At 44.4% G+C, this 21310-nt stretch overlaps 1 protein-coding gene across 5 annotated transcripts in view; it reads right to left on the bottom strand.

Moving 5' to 3' along the window:
• Chrna7 (cholinergic receptor nicotinic alpha 7 subunit) overlaps nt 1-21310 on the bottom strand; it is a 133064-nt gene that overhangs the window by 46261 nt on the left and 65493 nt on the right. For 3 of the 5 annotated variants that reach the window (XM_040730966.1, XM_005084402.4, XM_040730964.1), the window contains one exon: nt 10238-10347. In XM_040730966.1, coding sequence (XP_040586900.1) covers nt 10238-10347 — 110 coding nt within the window. Of the gene's footprint in view, nt 1-10237; nt 10348-12401; nt 12554-21310 lie in introns of those variants that run through there. The other 2 variants (XM_040730960.1, XM_040730962.1) reach the window with 2 other exon arrangements.

The following is a 21310-nucleotide window of genomic DNA, read 5'->3' as shown; positions in this document are numbered from 1 at the left end:
TGTGCATGGAATCCTGCAGTGGCTCATTAGAGTTGAGTATTGGTGCATCCATGGGAGAAATAAGCAGCACAGCCAGTGCAAGACAGAAGCATTAAGATGATTACATTCAAGGTCCTGCTCCTTCTGCACAAGACCTGTGGTGAGAGCCCTATTCATCATGCAATTGGTTTTCCCAGGGACAGCAGGAGGGAGACAAGATTGTAATTGAGGTTAGTGCATGGGCTGAAATTCACAGCTTTCAGCCACCCACTTCCTCCTGGCTTCCACCTAATTAAAGAACTGCAAGCCCATATTCATGCACAGTGGGGCAGAGTCTCATACAGTTGGATCCAGGGGGACCACTTTCAGGAGGCAGACTACTGAACTGCACCTTCCACACCTGCCATGTTAGACCCTGTAAGACACAGAGCTATCTCCAGTTGTTAGACATCCAGGAGGTTCTCAGAGATAAAAGAACATGAATCAGAAGTCACAAAGAGTTGTGGGCTCCCTAAAACAGGATGATGATGTGAGGTTCAAAGGGCCAGACAAGAATTCTGGAGCACACTGGATTGTCAAAGTCAGTCTGAGATCTCCTCTTAACTCCCTTGGTGACTGTGTCCTACCTGATGCCACAATGATATCCTCAGATCCTCATGCAGCAACCCTACTGCAATATCCAGCTGTTTCCTCGAACACAGGGGAGGCAGCAGTGGGGGTGGGGAAGAGCACACATCTGCTCCTGAGCTTGTTTCACTCTGTTGAGTCCCCAGTTTGCAGCCTCCTAAAATGATCTTCAGAATGTACACCGATTCTCCCTCTCCACGTTTTATGGTTATCAGCACTTAATGTGAGGCACATTTCATCTCAATTCACTGGGCATTCCTCGACAGCTAATTAGCTGTTAACTCACCCATGCTTGAACCTCGTACTAGTCCAAGTTCATCAGCTGAGTAATCACCTTTATAGAAGCAACAGCATCATTGGTTCATACTCCTACTATTGAAGTCTCTTGTTCTTAACTTTTCTCTCCTGGTATTCTGGCTTGAATCGCTATCACAGAGGTGAGCATGGGGATGTAACAATTACCCATGCTATCTGGAGACCTCCAGAGGACACCACCAAAAAATATATCATGCATGCAGGGATTTCAAAGGTCATTTTACATGATCAGAGGGTGCAGAGTCTTGTGAGCTGGGAGAAACCAACAGATGCTCAATCAAAGCTGAGGTCTCAGAGTAACAGGTACTAATCATGCTTCCTGAGGCCTGGAGGCTCCCTTGAGGGTCTGTGGTTAGCTGAGGCCTAGAATCTCCCTTGAGGGTCTGTGGTGAGCCTATACTCAAAGGCTAGTGGATCTGACATGCCATTGATGCTCCAAAGAACAGCAGTGACATCAATCATCCTATGCAACTGTGGGAGTCCCTGTTCTTCTGTTCTTCCTTCCATCTATCCACAGCCTATCAAATGCCACTGGACAAACCTTGCCCTCCATTCCCTGATCCACTATCTCTGGAAACCAGCACATCTAGGCATCTCTTAACTGTAGGGCCCAGGGCAGCTTGTTAAACACCTGCCTCTTGGCTATGCTGCTGCCAAACCAAGCTCAACAGAGACCAACAAAAAATAGGCCTGAAGTTTCAGTTAACCCTAAGGCAACAACCTGACTCCATGAAAGACCACAAACAGGGAACACCCAGGAATGGACCAATCAGCATTCAAGGGGAGGGTAAAGTACCTACCATTCCAAAGGAGATGCCTAAGGGTCCTACCATTGCAGATAGGATCACCAGGTATCCCTTAACCCAGCATAACCCCATCCCCATTCACCATGACACCCCTAGACAAATGTCAGCCAATCAGGAATCCTGTACCTCAGAAATCTCTCATGTCAACCTCTACTATGATTAAAAACCCCACCGCAACTCAGCTCAGTGCTCTCTGTTCCTGCCAATGCACTAGACACACAGAGAGTTCAAGTTCAAACCTGAATAAAGGCTCTTGCCTTTACATACGGGATTTAGTCTCCTTGTTGGTTTTTCTGGGACTCTGCAATCTGGGCATAACATCAACCCAGCCACTCAAATGTACAGGCAAAACTAACCGTTACAGTACTGAAGTCGCTTTGGAGCAGCTTTGCAGAAAACCAAACTCTGGCTGGCTCAAACCACAGCTTCTTAAACATTTTACACTTGCGACTGTTTCCCGAGTTTTATACAACATATGAAGTATGTATACAAATCAAACATTTACTGATTTAAAAATCATAAGGAATTTTGTGTTTTGTGACAGGGTCTCAAGCAGCCCAAGCCATCCTTAAACTCACTATCTAGCTGAGTATGGTCTTGAACTCACAAAACCCCTGCCTCCCCAGCCCAGGTGGTGCTGGTATTACAGGTGTGTCCACCATGCCTTGCAACTAAAAATGTATTGTAAAATAGTAACTTATAGTTTAACCATCATTACAGATGGAAATATATCCGCATACTAATGAAACAGATACACTGGCTTATTTTTGATTATTTAACTAAAATATTTAATTATTAAACTGTAGTGACCAGTGTTCGATTTGAGCAGCCATTACAGGCTAACATGTGCTTGCATGACCTTGCCGCTCCTGTCCTGGTCACTAAGAGGTCAGATGCCGTCCTCGTGGCAAGGAGCCAATCAGAAGTTAGCTGGTGAGGCTGTGCTTTACAACTCTGGGTGTGCTTTACTGACAGTGCACACAGTGACGTGCACATCATAGCAACCGCCCTGGGAGGGCTTATGGGCCATAACAACCAGTTGACCAATCAACACAGGGCGGGTCACCCAAATCTGGAAGCGCACCAATCCTGAGACTGTTTCATACCCCTAGACACTCCCCTTACACTGCCCTTTAAGGTCCCTGCCTCGAGGTTGCTTGGGGTCTTTCTCCAGCCATTTGCCATGGTGGTGGGGTGAAGGGCCCGAGCTAATGGGGTTAGCTCGTTAAACATCTACAATAAAAGACTGTGTTTTTGCATCGAAATGGGCCTCTTGGTGATTTCGGGGTTCAGAATTTGGGCACAACAAAAACTTGGCAGAACATTAAGTACTACAGGTCTCAGAAACCTGTCAGTTGATTGACATTTTGATTTTATAATCATAACTTTGAGAGTGCTACTTTACAAAAATGGTACAACACTGGCAGAAGTATGTTTAGGGTCACTTCAGAAATTCTTGGAAATTCCATCCTAATCTCCAGCCAAAATTCATTTAACAATTTTTTTTATGAACACAAGTCAGCAACTCAAACAGCAATTTTAGAAATCTGGCCGGGCGGTGGTGGCACATGCCTTTAATCCCAGCACTCAGGAGGCAGAGGCAGGCGGATCTCTATGAGTTCGAGGCCGGGCTGGACCGGCAGCCTCCAAAATAATACAGAGAAACCCTGTCTCATAAAAACCAAAAACCAAATCAAACCAAAACAAAACAAACAAACAAACAAACAAAAAACAAAAGAAACCAACCATTCTACCATGCACAAAACTTAAGTCCAAATGGATTGAAGACCTCAATATAGATCCAGTCACACTGAACCTCTTAGAAGAGAAAGTGGAGGCCACCCCTGAACTAATTGGTAGAGGAGATTGCTTCTTGAATATAATACTGCTGCGCCTACTGCGCAGTCTGTATCCAAGAATGTGGCGAGGATAGATGACACAGAGACCGGTTGGTTGCGTTAAGAAAACTTAATGCTCCCCAAATTGGCTTAGGAGAACTTCCCAAGAAAAACACTTCCCTTCTGAAAAACTTCTGCCATCCATACATGCACAAATCTCCAACAGCCCTCTCAAACACCTCTCACAGACCTCTCCTCCCTCCTGGCTGGTGGTTAAATCTCTGGCACCAGAATCTGGAACAGCAGGGAGTAGCTAGCCATCAGGAAGATCAAAGTCATGGTGTTTCAGTGAGTGAGCCCTTATCAGAGCCCTTATCAGGAGCTTATGGCACTGGATTGTTTTCAGTAAACATGTTTTCAGTAAACATTGTCTCACAGCTGCCTGCTCCCAGGCTGATGGAGGAGTGGGTCTCCAGCCAGGGTCTATGATCCCCACATAATACCAGTAGCACAGACACTGAGATCAATAATTAGTAAATGGGACCTCCTGAAACTAAGAAGCTTCTGTAAGGCAAAGGACACAGTCAGCAAGACAAAAAGGCAGCCCACAGAATGGGAAAAGATATTCACTAACCCCACATCTGTCAGAGAGCTGATCTCCGAAATTTACAAAGAACTCAAGAAGCAAGTCTCCAAAACACCAAAGGATCCAATCAAAAAATGGGGTACAGAACTAAATAGAGAATTCTCAATAGAGGAGTCTAAAATGGTTGACAGGTACTTGAGAAAGTGTTCAATATCCCTAGCCATTCAGGAAATGCAAATCAAAACAACTCTGAGATACCATCTCACTCCTGAGAATGGCTAAAATCAAAAACACCAATGACAGTTTATTCTGGAGAGGATGTGGAGAGAGGGGAACACTCCTACACTGCTGGTGGGAGTGCCAACTCGTACAGCCACTTTGGAAATCAGTATGGAGATTCCTCAGGAAAATGGGAATCAGTCTACCACAAGACCCAGCAATTCCACTGTTAGACATATACCCAAAAGATGCACATTCGTACAACAAAGATGTCTGTTCCACTATGTTTATGGCAGCACTATTTGTAATACCCAGAACCTGGAAGCAATCTAGATGCCCCTCAACTAAAGAGTGGATAGAGAAAATGTGGTGCATTTACACAATGGAGGTACTACTCAGTGGAAAAAAAAAACAAGGAAATCTTGAAATTTACAGGCAAATGGATGGCACTTGAAGAAACCATCCTGAGTGATGTAACCCAGTCACAAAAATACAACATATTTACTCACTCTCTCTGACACGACAGAACCTGCTATGTGAAACTTTCTACCCTGACACTAACTGCAGTCCCACTGTCTCCTTCCCTGCTATTTTTCTGGGAGCACCTAAAATCTGTCACATGCTTTTCACCATTCTCCATGGGACAGGGACCTAATCTTGTCTGACAAGGTTGCATCCTTGGTTCATCACACAATATATAATGGTAGCGTGAGGTCCTCATTCAGTATGGGTTGAATGTGTTAACAAATGAAAAACAAACATCAACAGCCAGAAGAAACTGTGATGGGCCTTGTGGAAGGTGAGTCTGGAGATGCTAACTTCTGTAAAACATGCCTTCCCTTCCCACCCACATGGTTTAGAAAGAGCACCCCCCATTAGATGGGAATAGTTGATAATGTGGATACCCCAGCACACTAATGTTAACTCCTCCTTCTCAAAAGCCACAGTAGCAAAACTGTTCTTCAGGAGATTTCTGCTGCATCCTAGAACTGTCCTGGTAACTTCTGAGACACATCCTTGAGCCTACCAGGTCCCACCCCTGACTTTAGGGCTTTGTGCATTAACGGGCCAGCGTTGGTCCTATTTCCAAACACCATGATGTAAAAGGTGTTAAGTCTCCTAACACTAAGTGGTCACTCCCCGAATCCCATTTCACTTATGAACCTGTGTGGAAGCTCTGTGAACACACTCCATCCATGGTGGAATAGGAACCATCTACTAAGATGCAGACCCAGACTTTCATTTCTCTCTGTACCTCCCTTCTGCTTTGCCTAGCTGAGAATACCTGGCCTGTCGAACATCCTAAGTATCCTTGTTACCATGCACAATGTTTCTCTCTGATGCTTTGATCCCCACTGGAGGCCGAATTTGGGGCTATGGTCATGCTGGAGGATGAGGGCTGGACCCTGAGGATAGACTTGGAAAACAACATTGACAAGGTCCTGACAGCTACATCTCCAGAGGCTCTCCAGTTTGCTTACAGGGCAAGCCAGCAGGAGGCTCCAGGGAGCTAGCAGCTTTTGTACAAACCTCAGCCCCAGCTTCCCAGGAACACACAGCACTTCCTAGTGGGCGTGGCCCAGCTGCCACAGTGCTGTTTGCTTTTCACCATCCTTTCCCATCACAGTCTTCCTCCTAACGGGCACTTCTTGGTATCATCTCCAAATAAACCACATGCACTGACATTACAACGTTGAATTCATTTTAGAAGAACTTCAGACTCTCCTCAGGGGAAAAAGTTCTGTTAAAATGGTGTGTCATTCATTGGCTCCAGCAGGAACCTTAACATAGGTTTGTCATCAACCACGGAGTCACAGGGACATGGAAAGAAAGATACCTGCCTACAGATATGCAAGCATAGCTCTGTGCAGCCTGTGAAAGAGATGCCTGACCACCAGTGCTGTTCCCAAAATCAGAGATCACAAACACATCTTCATCTATTCATTAAATGTTTCCCATTATCACAATTTTCTCTTACTAGGCAATTCAAAAAATTTTAAGATATACAGAGGCTGAGGCAGTTGTTTGCTGTTGCATGGGGCAGGGGTCACCTCTATGTCACAAATACAGAGTTCTCTTCTGTAAGATGACATAGTGATGCCAGAAATGCATTTAACTTTATCTGAAAAGGTGAAACTGTGACAAGTCATCTGTAGTTGCTACTCATTTTGAGCTAGACTGTGCTCAGAAAAATCCTTGAACTGATGGTGGAACAAAGTGATGGAGAAACGACTGGAATCAACATCAGGCAGAGCTCTTATTAACGCCCATCCTCTCCTCAGAGCAATCCAGTTGGCTGACAGCATGTCACTGGCTCCCATCCATCAAGAAAAGGCATCAGCCCATTCTACAAATGGTGTAGAGACAGCTGCTTTGCCTCTTAAAGCACAGAAAATGATCTCTAAACCACAATGCTATCCACATAGACTCTGACACCAAACTGGAACAAAACATCAGTCATGCTTGTGAGGCACCTCCAGATGCCACAACACTAGTTCAAAGAATGATGATATTTATCTATCCTCTTTCTTTGGGATCACCACCTACACCTTCATCCACACATGGATGGACCACAGTATGGCTATGGCACAACATAATATTCTTCATTCCTGAAACAGAAAGTAAGCTGTTTACCTCTCTCCAAAATTCCCCATTATAAAATACCAAAAGGCCAAGGTATTACTGAAGACAAGGCTGTGTTTGTTAATCTCTTGTGTTGATTTCTCGACTCTCTCATGATTTTTTTCTGTGCTGCTAATATGATTTCTTTCCTTTATTTTTCTTTTGCTCCTTTTTTTTTTTACAGTGTACATGTCTATGTACGTACTGAGGGTGGTGGCACACATGCCACATTACACATGTGAACATAAAAGGACAATTTGTGGAGAACAGTCAAGGGAAATGACATCAGTTCACTTCTCTTGAGCATGCAGGAAGGGAAGGTGAAAGGATAAACTCAGGAAGATGGCTACCACACACCAATGAAGGAAAATGGGCAAAACTCTGCAAGTTTTACTGAAGATTTGGTGGCAAAAGGACAAGAAGAGGCTGAACCCATTTGCTCTGGGCAGTGGAATAGAGTGAGAGGATGTTTGGAACGTCTCTGTTCAATCCTAGACGTACCTAGATCCTGTGAAAAAGGATGGAGAAATAAAGGCAAGGTGGCATGGTCTTCAGCCCAGGATAAGTCCTCAGCCCTGCCAGGACCCAGGCTAAGTGTGTCCCTCAGCCCCAGTGACCACAGTTTGCAAATGCCACAAGAAGCACACATCCAAGCAGATGGGTCTGGTCAGGTCAAAGCATCATAAAGACTAATAGAGGAAGATTCTGAGATTTTTTTCATGCCACTCAGTTTGAGGTAGTTTGTTTTGCAGCAGTAGATAAATGGCATAAGTCTACAGCCGGCTTAAACAAAAGTCTCTGTAATATGTGCATTTTACACTCTGCTTGTATGGAAATCAAAGCCAGAAAGCAAGTAGCTGATTCATCACAGAACTTGCATGTCCCGCTGTGCATGAGCTGCTTTTGTGCTGGAGTAAGTAACCAAAAGACCTGGCAGAAGCAACTTAAGGAAGGAGCTATTTCTTTTGGCTCACAGTCTCAAATGGTTCAGTTCATGGCTGTTTGAGCCCACGAGACCAGACTTTAGGAGCGTCCAGTAGAGGGCAGCTGTTCATGTATAGGGGGAACCATAAGCAAAGACAGTGGACAGGAAGTGACAAGAGATAGTACTATACTCTGAAGGGCCCCTCCCAGGGACATATTTCTTCCAGCTAGGACCACTTTTCCAAGTTTCCAGAATTCCTCCTAACAGCACCACCAGCTATGGAGCATGCTTTCAAAATGAGCCTGTGTTAGATACTTTAGATTCAGACAGGAACACTAACTGGCTAGAAAAATCAAAGCAGAAATTGAGGTGGCCCCTCTAAGCTCCACGAGGGACACTTTGCTATGGAGAAAAGAACAGGGAAGCTGCTAACATGTTACACAAGTATAATTCTAGACTATGGTGTCTTGTAGGGGACACATTCCTAGAGCCCGGTGCCATATGTCAGGTAGAAGCTGCTCTATCTGTGCTCCTTGAAATTAATTCTACGGACTAATTAGTAACTCTCCATTAGCCAGGAGATTGGGATCAGCAAACACTCATGTTTTAGAGTTAAGTCTTTCTTTTTTTTTTGACTTAACAGTCTTATACACAGCCATAATACCATCTCTCACTGCCTCATTATTGAAATTCTACTACATTAAAAAATACTCATACTTTCATATAAAATTCATCAGGAACTATGAAACAGTTTTAATTGATAACATCTTCCCAGTTATAAGCACACAACTGCCATTGAACTCTGGCACTGAATAGCCTCCTTTTGCAGAGGGCCCCACTCGGTATGCTGCAAACACTACGGAAACTTCTTTACAAACTCTAAATTTGCTTTTCCATACATTTTTACCTTGAAATTCCAAACCCTAGTACCTAGAAATGTGACTGTATTAGAGACAGGCCTAGAAAAGAGTCAACTAAAGAGTTAGATGTGGTGTTGCATGCTTGTAATCCCAGCATTTAAAGAGTAGAAACAGAAGGTCACGGGTTCTAGGCGAGCCTTCACTATACAGCAAGAACCCAACACACACACACAAGAAGCCAAGCCTGGTGACACTTTCAGCTTGGTCATTTGTCCTCTAGAACCATGAGCACACAAATGTCTGCTGACTAAGCAGTGGCCTTAAAAGATGCTGCTGTCCCACAGCAGACAGGGAATATCAGTGCAGTCTCCAGGAAATGGATGACCATCCTTCAGCTGCTTCACTCTCAGCTGCTTCACCCACTCAGTGAAAGACCACTCATTCTGACCTTGGAATCCCACAAGCTAAGTTATCAGAACTTTCTTTAAGAAGCAGATGGTGGTGCCAAATGAGGAGGTGGTTTTCCTCTAGAGGCACATTCAGCCCTTCAAGGGAAAGCAATTAAATGTGAATACAAGACACTGAACTGTCCAGGCTCCTGAAAGTAGCAAGTACAAGTTGAACACAGCAGCTGCCCAGACGATTCTCTGGGGAATGCCTGAGCAGTGGTGGACAGTCACAGTGTTCTGAGTCAGGAATGCCTGAGTTCCTCTCTTTATCCAGATAGAAGCAAACGTGCAAGGATCTTAGGCTCCTTCCCCTTTACATGATACCATTTAGAATAGAGATGCCTGAAGTTCCTTATTGAGCCACACAGCTGTGACAAGGAATTTTACTGCTTCTAGAACTTAAACTTGCCTAGAAACTTGCTTTGTGGTCATCTGGGTCTGCAAATCGCATTGCCTTGAATTACAAAATGAATCTTTTATTTTTTTTTTGCCAGCAAGATAAAACCATGACTGCCATCAACATTACCTGTCTCTTACAGATCTTCCTCAACCCACACCCATGCTTCTGTGAGAACTCAGGCAAAATGCAACCCTATCTAGTGCACAATGAGGAACAAGTCAGATGAGAACCTAGGTCTAAACCAGTGCACATTCTGTCTGGCACCTTTTGCTGTGGATTATAGTGGCTGCCACTCAGACAGCAAAGGTACTGCTTTAATACTGCTTTAAACCCTGCAAATGACGAATGATCATGTGCATCTATAGTGCGGTTCCTTGGATGGGCACCTATGGGCAGCAGGTGGGACAACTTGAATTTACATGAAAACACAGCAAATACCAGCAGAGGAACAGACCAGCCTCCCAGAGACCTGCCCACTTGGAAAGCCTCACAAAGAGCAATGGCTCCAAATTAAAGATACCACAACCAGCTTTTCTGTAAAATTCTCTGATATGCTTTATTGCTACATGCATGCAATGGAAGAGCATTTCCCATCTGTCAGACACGCTTACCTGTTATAGAGGAGAATGTCTGGTTTCCAAATCTGGCCATCTGGGAAACGAACGTTCTTCACTCCGGGGTACTCGGACATGTTCCACTGCAAATAGTGATCTGTCCAAGACTGACAGAGATGGAGCATTAGCAGTATGTTGTCCCTTGACTTACTTCTACTTCTTGTAAGAAATTACTAGGGAAGTCCAAAGTCAGAAGAGTTGAGACATTATTCTGTAACTGAGCTGTTATCTATAAAGTGTTAGGAAACTGAGAATTAAACAATCCCTTCTAAAACGATCTGGAATAGCATAAAAATCGCATTTGGGGACCTGCTGTCACCATGACCATTTCAGATGATGGCATTAAAGCTAATTCCAACTCACTGCAGACCCTGGCTGGGCTTAGGCTTCTCCTCCCTCCATAGACAGGTTACTCCCAGCCAAGTCAGTAATGGTTCTGCTTTCAGTTTCCCCTGAAAGGGCATTTTGAAAAAACAAATTTGCTTACTGCACCTGGAAACAAAATGGAACTATAGAAATGTCGGCCATTTGTTTCCATGCAGGAGAACATCTTAGAACTTCTGAGGGCACACTTCAATTTGTTTCTCATTTTGTCTTATGGACAGTGCTTCTTATTTTATTAATCTGTATTTATTTTACATCCCATCTCAGCTTCCCCACCCCTCTTCTCCACCCACTCCCTCCCCATTTCTCCCCGTCCCAACACACCCCTCCTCTGTAACAGCTCAGGGAGGCCACCCAGGGGCATCAGCAATGCATGGCTTATCAAGCTGCCCTAAGACCAAGCACCTCCCCTGTATTCAGGCTGGGTTAGGCAATCCAGCATGAGGAATAGGTTCCAAAGAGCCAGTCAATGCACTGGGGATAGCCCTTTCTACCATTGCCAGGAGTCCCACAAATAGTCCAAGCTATGCAACTGTCACATATATGCAGAGAGCCTAGGTTGGTTCCATGCAGGCCCCCTGGTTGTTGGTTCAAACTCTGTGAGTTCCCATGAGCCAGGTTAGCAGTTTCTGTAAGTTTTCCTCTAATATTCCAGACCCCTTTTCCTATAATCCTTCCTCTCTCTTCAAAGCAGGACTGCCAAAAGTATAGCCCAATGTTTGGCTTTGGCTCTCTGAATCTACCTCCATCAGTCATGGGATGACGGCTCTTTGATGATGACTGAGGTAGTCACCAATCCAATCACAGGGGATGGAGAGTTCAGGATATACATCCACTGCTGCCAGGAGTCTCAGCTGTGGTCATCCTTGCAGACTCATGGAAGTTTCCCTCGCCTTGGGCTATGACCCAACTCTGTAAAGACCCCCTTTCCAATCATCTCTCTAAGCAAAGACCATGCATTTGGTACTATGAGTTGATACCACAAACTCTGGGCCTCAGCAGCAGAACACAGACACCAGGATGAGGGCAAGTATAGCAACTTGCAATCAGGCCCTTCTCCAATACAGTCCTTGCTCCAATAACTAGGTACCTCTAGCCATTCCCAGGGTCAAGACTGCAGAGATACCACAGGAAGAGTCTCCTACTACCGACAGGCAACTAGCTTTGCCCCACTAAGTATCATCAAAGGACCCACGACTTCTGTGTGTGTCTCTGCTGACATTCATGTGGCACGATCCACACTTTCCAGGATTTAGGAGTGTGCTATACCTCCATATAGAACCAGAGTGACCCCCATAATCAAACGCATTCTCATTTGTGCCCTGAAAAATATCAAATTATTTATGCTAAGACACATATAAATGCTCCAAGTGTATAGCAACCTCCATATGATTCCTGACCACATGTGCTTGGTGTACAGTTATACAACAATATTTAAGTCGAGGGAAGCAAACTGTCAGAGCAATCGGGCTTGGAATACACACATGAGCATTGTGGGCCTAGAGCTATGTATTCTGGCGATGAAGACCCATGGGCTGGTCTCAAGGGAACAGTCATCCTCTGGAGGACAGACAGTGTTCTATAGGCTACTTGAGAAATGGAGTAAGCTGAAGTCAGAGAATAGGGGCTATTCACACCGAGGAACCTCAGCAGACAAGGAAGCAACATGAAGTCGGCATGCAGCAGCATCACAGGGCCATCAACACCTGTCCTGCTGGAGTACACAATAGATGACATTTATGGGGAGTGGACCACTGAGGAAGTTCTGGAATCATACCAGTGGTTTTCCAGGAGCTTCTGGGTACCAGCCAAACCATGTTTGTAACAGTCTGCTCCATCTGGGTGTGCTTGGTTCTTTGTCCCCTTCATTTCTCTCCCCTGCTTTGGTATCAATGCACTTCATCGTATATTTCACGCTGGAATGCTGCTCTGAGTTAATAATCACAGTGACCATTATTGTAACCATGGGCACTAGGGTTCCAAGAACTAACTTCAAAGGCATGCTGACATGACAGACAAGGACCCATCTCCTAAGCCTGATGACATGATGGCCAGAGGCGTTGGGCAGTGTAGGAATGGGGTCACCTAGCTGTTTAAACTTGAGACCACTTAGTGGGACGAGATCAGAGTGGCCTCACACCTCCCATCATTCCCATCTTGCCACACATGCTCTGGCTTCTGAGCACACTCAGCTGTGGACACTCTACAGTCATGTGGCAGGTGACACCACTGCTATTTTGTTTGCTCAGCACTGTTTGTGTGCCTTCTGGCTCACCATAACCCAGGCTTGTCAATGAGATGACACTAAAAAGTTCTGACAGCTGGGTATTTAAGTTGATAATTGAGTCAAGACTGAATTTCATCATGAGACCTCAAGGAAATGAACCTTTGGACTGTGCTAGGGCAGGTTTTGCAAAAGTCTTCACTGTACTACAAGCCTTCCACCATAGCAACACAAACCAGATGCAGTCTCCGAAGTTGCTGATCTGTGCATGCTACTCTCCCTGATGTCAAAACCAACCTGACCTGCAGGACAATGAGGGGGGATGGCAGCAAGGACAGACCCGGGCTATGACACATTTGATGGTAGAACTTGTGGGCTGAGTTATCTTCTTGGACAAAATAAGACCACATGTACAGCAGTAGGGCACAATCGTGTGGTCCTTACAGACAAGCCAACAAATGATACAATCAGAAAATGATGCTTTCAAGGGGTCAGGACTGTGCTGGTGAAACCCACAAAGACAGGTGGCCTGACAAAGGGGAGCTCTTGGACCCCAGACTGATGGCTGAGAGGCCAGCAGGGGACTGATCCAGACCCCCTGAATGTGGGTGTCAGCGAGGAGGCCTTGGCCATCTCTGGGGTGTTTACCATGGCATACGAATGAACTTTGGGTGCCCATTCCACATGGAGGGATGCTCTCTCAGCCTGAACACATGGGGAAGGGCTTAAGCCCCGCCCTGGATGAAATGACAGACTCTGGAGATCACCCATGGAGGGCCTCACCCTACCTAGGGAATGGTGTGGGGAATGGACAGGGGGGGGGCTGGGAGGGCTAGTGTAGGGGCAAGGGAGGAGGGGTGGGAGAGGGAGCTGTGATTGACATGTGAAGCAAGCATGTTTCTAATTTAAATAAAAATATATAATGGGAAAAAAAGAAAATGATGATTTCATTTTACACCACACTACAGGACAAAGGGCTACATGATCTCCAATATTTGAAATACAAACAATGGTGTAAAAACATGGGCGATGTGTGCCAACACAACGTGGGAGTTGAGTGTGAACCGTAAGCTGCCTATAGGGGGAGGGGAGGTTCCCTAGGAAAAGACACAGAATGAGGTCCTTGCAGTCCGGTTCTAGAAGAACAGATGTGTTCTCAAAGCATTTTCTGTCACTTAGATTTTGAATCTGTAAAGATAAGAGCCCAAGGTGTATTTATCATGGATAACACCTGGAAACCTTTCAATATGGTCCTGAGAAACCGCACAGATGAACCAAAGATGGCAAGCCCCAGAATGAAAAGTGTGTGGGTTGTAAGGTGACAGGGGGAAGGAGAGTAGGTGCTGACAATTCCTTACACGACTCTGATACCTCGGCCCTCTGTGAACCTGTCTTGAGTTTCCAGGGGACTTTTATTTAAATATGTGTGTCTATGCATAGCATGAAAACAGGGCTGGATAGAGACAAGAGGTGAAATAGCCTCTCTTCTAGTTCTTGGTCAAGGGAGTCCAAGAATTGCCCAAATCAATTTATTGATGATGCTCTTGAGTGCCTCCCAGAACTTGAAGGCAAAGTGCAATTCTGAAGATACCACACACTTTAGCTGGATGTAGGACTTAGAGGAATTGAGCGAGAACCAACCTGAAGGCCTCCTCTTTGAAGAGTAGCTCTCATAGCATAGGAAGGTGCTATGCAAGGAGCTAAGAAAGAAAAACAACCAATGGCCCTCCCCAGCTGTAAAGCCTGGGGACCACAACAATAACCGGCAAGGAGAGATAGCCCAATGGTAAAACAGTGGCACTTTCTTAGGATTAACCAAGAGCTCTGTAATTAGGCTAAAGGCCCATTCAACAGAAGTACATTCATGCCTGGAACTGTACCCATGGCTAGTGTGTGAGGTCATGGACCCTAAAGAACCTGTGACTGCCACTTGTCTGGACTGATATACTTCCTAGTTGCATTCTAAATAGGTATCCTCATACAGATAATCATAGATCTCAACACTCATCAAGGAAGCTTCTTTATGAAGCACAAACCCACAACTAGCCAAAATACAGAGACAACTGGTGGCAGTTTTTCTAACCCCAACTGACAATGCCTACAACACAATTCCTAAGGCTCAGAGGGCATCACAGAAGATGAATAAGAAATATTTACACCACTCACTGAAATGCCAACACAGATGGGGGAAATCCCACTGTAGCGTTTATCTAATTATGCTTTATCAACAACAACTCGGGAGTCAAATATTGGGGAAAAGAACCTGAATGTTCAGGTTAGTGGTGGCTCCATCCTGCTAACAGAAAGACAGTCTTCTCCAGGGATCAGCTCCTTGACAGATTCTCTAATCGCCAGTGGTCAGCCCTAAACACACATACACACATGAGCAACAACAAATAGACCCAGTAAGTTTCATTCCTCCTTCTTCTCCCAACCTGTGTGTGTGTGTGTTTAGGGCGTGCATGTGTTTATAATAACTTAAGTGTAAGAAGACAATAACAAAGGAGTGGGAGGAATGGTTGGAAATGATATAAATACACAATACTAATGCATGAAATTCCAAAAAAGTCATTTTTTAAAGAAAAAATAGTTTCGTTTCCTTTATAAAAATACATTGCAATGAAATGAGAAATACATTTGGTTTTCTCTGCATAGAGCTGCTCAAACTCTTGTTAACTTACTGAGTGACGGGAATATCTTTTGCTAAAGAGGTACATTTGAGTTTATGCTAATGTGGCAGCCGCCATCTCATCCTCCAATCTGGAATTAGGAGGCAGGGCTGGGGACTGAGGGAGACAAACTTCTGAACAAAGCACAGTGAAGTTCCAGGTGAGTGCACTTGCTGGGTACACAGAAGTGTGGTGTGTCCTAAGAGGCACGGTAACACCAAACTCAGCACCTAGTTCCTCTTGCACACCCCCTTCTGAGCTGCATTCTTTAGGACAAACACAAGTAAATGCATACCTCAAAGAGTTGGCCATAATAGTTGGCCATCTTAGGAAAGTACTGAATCCGTGGCTGTAGAAACCCTGAAGTTAGAGTCAGTGTGATGGATATAGTTATCCAGGCCAACACATTTGCATCTTTCTGAAGTAGGAAGTCTTGTGGGACACAGTCCTGGAGCTTGTGGATTCAGATATTAAGTCAAGGTGGACAATGTCAGAATTGAACTAAGTAGATACCCAGCTGGGTTAGAGAATTGCTGTTGGTATTGAAAATTACATCACATAATTGATGTCAGAAAACATCACCTAATTCGGGGGGAAATTCTTCTGATCAAGCATTCTGATCTCAATGTAAAAACATGAGTCCCTTCCACCCTTTCCTGATGACATTTTTATGTCTCTATGATGCCCAGTGTCATCTACTTTGTCCCCAGCAGCCCACTCATGTGTAAACACAATGTGTGATATTTCTGCTCCAGAGATAATAAATGCAGAAAACTAAAAGGAAGCAGTTTAGAACTAATTACGCTTTACAATCTAATATTCTGTGATGTGAATGTATTATTACTATAATTAGAATTAGGAATCTAAAAATAGAGTAAGAACAGAAAGATGGGGAAATCTGAAGACAAAACGGCTGCTACCCAGAGAAGGGAAGGACTGTAAAAAGCAAAGGCAGGAATCTGGAAGGGTCCAGTGTTTCTATGGAAGCTGAAATGACCTCTGTCACATCTTCTCACACGTTAGAACAAAGATCTCTAACAGTCTCCCCAACACTAAAACTCTGCAGAATGAATCTACCAGTTTTCTCCCAGGCTAGAAGAGACTCAGATCAGAGACTCTATTCTTCAGGCTACTGGAATAATCTCAATCATGTGAAATGAAAGCCACCCGGGGAAAGGGATAACAAAATCTGCAAGGGGTAGGTCAAGGAGAATTCAATTTTTAAAAAACTTTTGTGACTGCCATTTTGACTGGATTGAAAAATCTATATTCTGCAGTAAATTGACTTTAGAGTTTAAACACCCTGGAGAAAAGATTATGTGGATGAGATTTCTGAACAGAACTTAGTGAAATGAGGCTGCAAGAAATAAAGCCAAACGCTGAAAACCATTCCCTGACTATCCATCTATCTCCTGCCTCATTGAGGCAACCCTCACTCCTGCTCTCCCAGCTCTCCTGGGAACTTCAGTATTGAGCCTCATTCTTGAACATGCCCAATACCGAGGTTGGGTCAGGCCAGGCAGGTGAGTGGTCAGGGAACACAGACGTAAGATTCAATGGATGGCTGTTTATCACTTGTCCCAAGGAAACTCCCAACCTTGCCCTTAGTGATATGCAAAGCCCCAGGATCCATCCTGCAACCAGAAATGCCAGGTTGAAGTAAGGGTACAGAGACATTTTCATTTCTTAACTGTGTATATTTGTTTTAAACTCAAGGTTCTTGGGGAGTCTTGAAAATGCTGGAGAGGCAATGTCATAGCCTTCTACCATCTGTGGCATAACTTTCCAGATCAGTGTCATCACCCAGTCTCTTAAGGGCACAAGCTGCCTAGGAAACGGCTTACCTGGGTAGGCTTCACTGATGCAGGAACACGCACTAGTGCCAGTATCGCCCATCTTCCCTTTGGACCTCTCTTTGTCTTCCATTTTGATAAACCAGATTGTTGCCACCTGTGACCTACAGTCTACACCTACCCATTCTTACAATACTTTGGAGAAACGTCTGGACTTGCTATGGTGATTATTAAATACAAATCCATTGGCATCAAACTGTACATCTTCATAAGTACAGTGTGCTGACACAGTACATGTATATAATGATCAAATCAGGGTAATTAGCAGCCTATCTCTGCAAACATTTATCATCTCTCCGTGCTTAGATGTTCCTTAAATGAATTAATTATACTGCCTGATTGTAAATGGCTGAAGGAGGAAATGGGGCTAATACATTTCAAAGTGCTCTCCTGTGGCTGTGGTCAATGCCTTCACAGAGTAGGCACTCCCAGAGGTGAGTGCAATAGGTAAAGGGATTTTAAAAGTGAAACGAGATATTTCTGCAAATGAAACTCGTAATTAGAATTAGCTGTGCTTCAAAGAAACTGAAGGACTCTAGTGAGGTCCTTCAGAGAACAGGCATTTATTTATGGAATATCTGATCTCAGTACAATGATGGTCCTGTTGTAATTTTCCGGGGAACTAGCACTTGCCATGTCTAAGACATTACTGGGGAGCAATGAAGTTCCTAGGGCCAGGGAGATGAGCATAGGGACAGATGGTTGTCCATCTGTCCACAGGGCATGTTCCTCTCTGAGACTGGCATGGTGAGGTATAATTCCAGCACTTGGGGGACTAAAGCAGGAGAATCACTTCAAGTTCAAGGTTATACAGCAAGCACCTAACCAAACAGCGCACTGAGAAAGATGTGTTTTAAAAGAAAGGGGGGTGAAAGAAGAAAGAAAGGGAGGGAGGGAGGGAGGGAGGGAGGGAGGGAGAGGCAATAGCTGCTTTGTTTCTCATAGATCCCAGGGAAAAAGCCATCATCTTACAGAGTTCCCAGAACTTAACTAACACACAGCATCCCATTGTGATGTAGAAGAAGTTGACTATAGTTTGGATCAACTTAGTCCTCCTGTCCCAGGTTAATGTAGAGTTTGGGGTTTGTTCATTCCTTCAACAAAGGTTATTCAGTACCTATTGCAGTTGAGGCTGTGAGTTAGAATCTGCAGATATAGTGGGGCTCAACTCCAGCACATGAAAGTAGCTCATGCGGGCAGGTGGTGGGGTAGGGGCATGACCTGGAGGCAAGGAGCATATGGAGCAGTGGGCACAAAGTATGTCAGAGAGCGAGAAGCTTGATGCAGGAAAAGAGCAGCAAAGAGAATAAATTGGGGGCTGGAGCATAGCTCAGTGGTAGAACATTTGTCTACCATGCTTCTCTGTTCACAACAGTGAAAAGAGGTGGGGGAGGGGCCATAAGCATGGTAGAATGAATATGCATGAGAAGGGTTGGGAAGAAGCAACTCAAGAGGTGGTGTTTGGGAAGACAACAGAAGAAAGCAAGGGAACCCATCAAATGGCTTTCTAGGTCGGGAGAGCAGTGCATGAAAAAACCCAGGTGTGGATAACATCAAGACAGTGGGGAGCAGATCAAGGAAGAAGAGCGCAGGGGGAATGTAAAAGAGAAGATGTAAGCAGGGAAGGTAACCTCACTGGCTTCAGCTCTTAGCTTATCCACAGACAGCAGAGCCCCAGAAAGGGAGGGATCTGGGCCTGGAGGCATGGGTTTTCACTTAGGTCACTCTGGCTGCTGTGCGGAAAATAGACGCAACTAGGAGAGAAAAGGGGGATGGATAGGATGACTGGCTGGAAGCCTACACTGACAGAGGAGAGAAAGGAAGACTTATAACAGGGCAAGTCATGAACTTAACAATGGTTAGATGTGGGATCTATTTTAAAAGAAAATCAGTAGCCCTACTATATACAGATGATAAAATGGCTGAGAAAGAAATCAGAGAACAGAACCCTTTACAATTGCCACAAACAACATAAAATACCATGGGGGTAACGCTAACCAAACAAGTGAAAAACTTGTATCGCAAGAACTTTGAATCCTTAAAGAAAGAAATCAAAGAAGACATCAGAAAATAGATCCCCCATGCTCTTGGATAGGCAGGATCAATGTAGTAAAAATGGCAATCCTGCCAAAAACAATCTACAGATTCAATGCAATCCCCATTAAAATACTAGCACAATTCTTCACAGACCTTGAAGGAACAAAAATCAACTTTGTATGGAAAAACAAAAGACCCAGGATAGCCAAAACAACCTTATTCAACAAAGCAGCATCTGGAGGCATCACCATCCCTGACTTCAAGCTTTATTATAGAGCTGTAGTCCTGAAAACAGCTTGGTATTGGCACAAAAATAGACAGGTAGACCAGTGGAATCGAATTGCACAACCTGATATTAACCCATACATGTATGAACATCTGATCTTTGAAAAAGAAGCTAAAAATAAACAAAAATAAAGCATCTTCAACAAATGGTACTGGCATAATTGGATGCTGGCATGCAAAAGAATGCAGATAGATCCATGTCTATCGCCATGCACAAAACTTAAGTCCAAATTGATCAAAGACCTCAACATAAATCCAGTCACACTGAACCTCTTATGAGTGGTACCCTTGAACAAATTGGTATAGGAGACAGTTCCCTGAACATAACATCAGTAGCACAGACACTGAGGTTAACAACTAACAGGTCCTCCTGAAACCGAGAAGCTTCTGTAAGGCAAAGGGCACAGTCAAGAAGACAGAAAGGCAGCCCACAGAATGGGAAAAGATATTCACTAACCCCACATCTGTCAGAGGGCTGATCTCCAAAATTTACAAAGAACTCAAGAAGCAAGTCTCCAAAACACCAAAGGCTCCATTTAAAAAGTGGGGTAAGGAACTAAATAGAGAATTCTCAATAGAGGAGTGTAAAATGGCTAAGAGGCACTTGAGAAAGTGTTCAACATCCATAGCCATCAGGGAAATGCAAATCAAAAGAACTCTGAGATGCCATATTACTCCTATCAGAATGGCTAGAATAAAAAACGCCAATGACAATTTATGCTGGAGAGGATGTGGAGAAAGGGGAACACTCCTACACTGCTGGTGAGAGTTATACAGCCACTTTGGAAATCAGTATGGAGATTCCTCAGAAAAATGGGAATCAGTCTACCACAAGACCCAGCAATTCCACTCTTCGCCATGTATCCAAAAGATGCACATTCATACAACAAGAACATCTGTTCCACTATGTTCATAGCAGCATTATTTGTAACAGTCAGAACTTGGAAGCAACCTAGATGCTCCTCAACTGAAGATTGGATAGAGAAAATGTGGTAATTTACACAATGGAGTACTATTTAGCAGAAAAAAAACAATGGAATCTTGAAAATTGCAGGTGAATGGATGGCACTAGAAGAAATGATCCTGAGTGAGGTAACCCAGTCACAAAAAGAGAAACATGGTATGTACTCTCTCATATATGGATTTTAGACTTAGATCTGGGGAGTGCCAGCCTACAATCCCACTGCCAGAGAGTCTGGGAAACAGAACCTTCATCCAATGACTGATGGAAGTAGAGGCAGACTCCCACAGCTAAACACTGAGCTGAACTCAAGGTACCCAGTGACAGAGAGGGAGGACTGATGAGCAAATGGGTTTAGACTGGGCTGGTTTAACCCCCCAGAAACAGCTAACCTGAATAAGGGGTAGCTCTTGAATCCCAGACTGATGCTGGGAATCCAGCATGGGACTGATCAAGACCCCCTGAATGTGGGTGTCAGTGAGGAGGCCTAGGCAATCTATGGGACCTTGGGTAGTAGATCAGTATTTATCCCGGGTATATAAATGGACTTTAGGTGCCCATCCCACAATGAGAGATGCACTCTCAGCCTGGATGAAATGACAGACTATGGACACCCCCATGGAGGGCCTCACCCTCCCTCAGGAAAGGAGGGGGTAC

Source organism: Mesocricetus auratus, unplaced genomic scaffold (genome assembly GCF_017639785.1).
Source record: "Mesocricetus auratus isolate SY011 unplaced genomic scaffold, BCM_Maur_2.0 Super-Scaffold_4256, whole genome shotgun sequence".
NCBI lineage: Eukaryota > Metazoa > Chordata > Mammalia > Rodentia > Cricetidae > Mesocricetus > Mesocricetus auratus.
The sequence above is the reverse complement of the archived record's forward strand: the minus strand, read 5'-3'. Positions and strand labels throughout refer to the sequence as shown.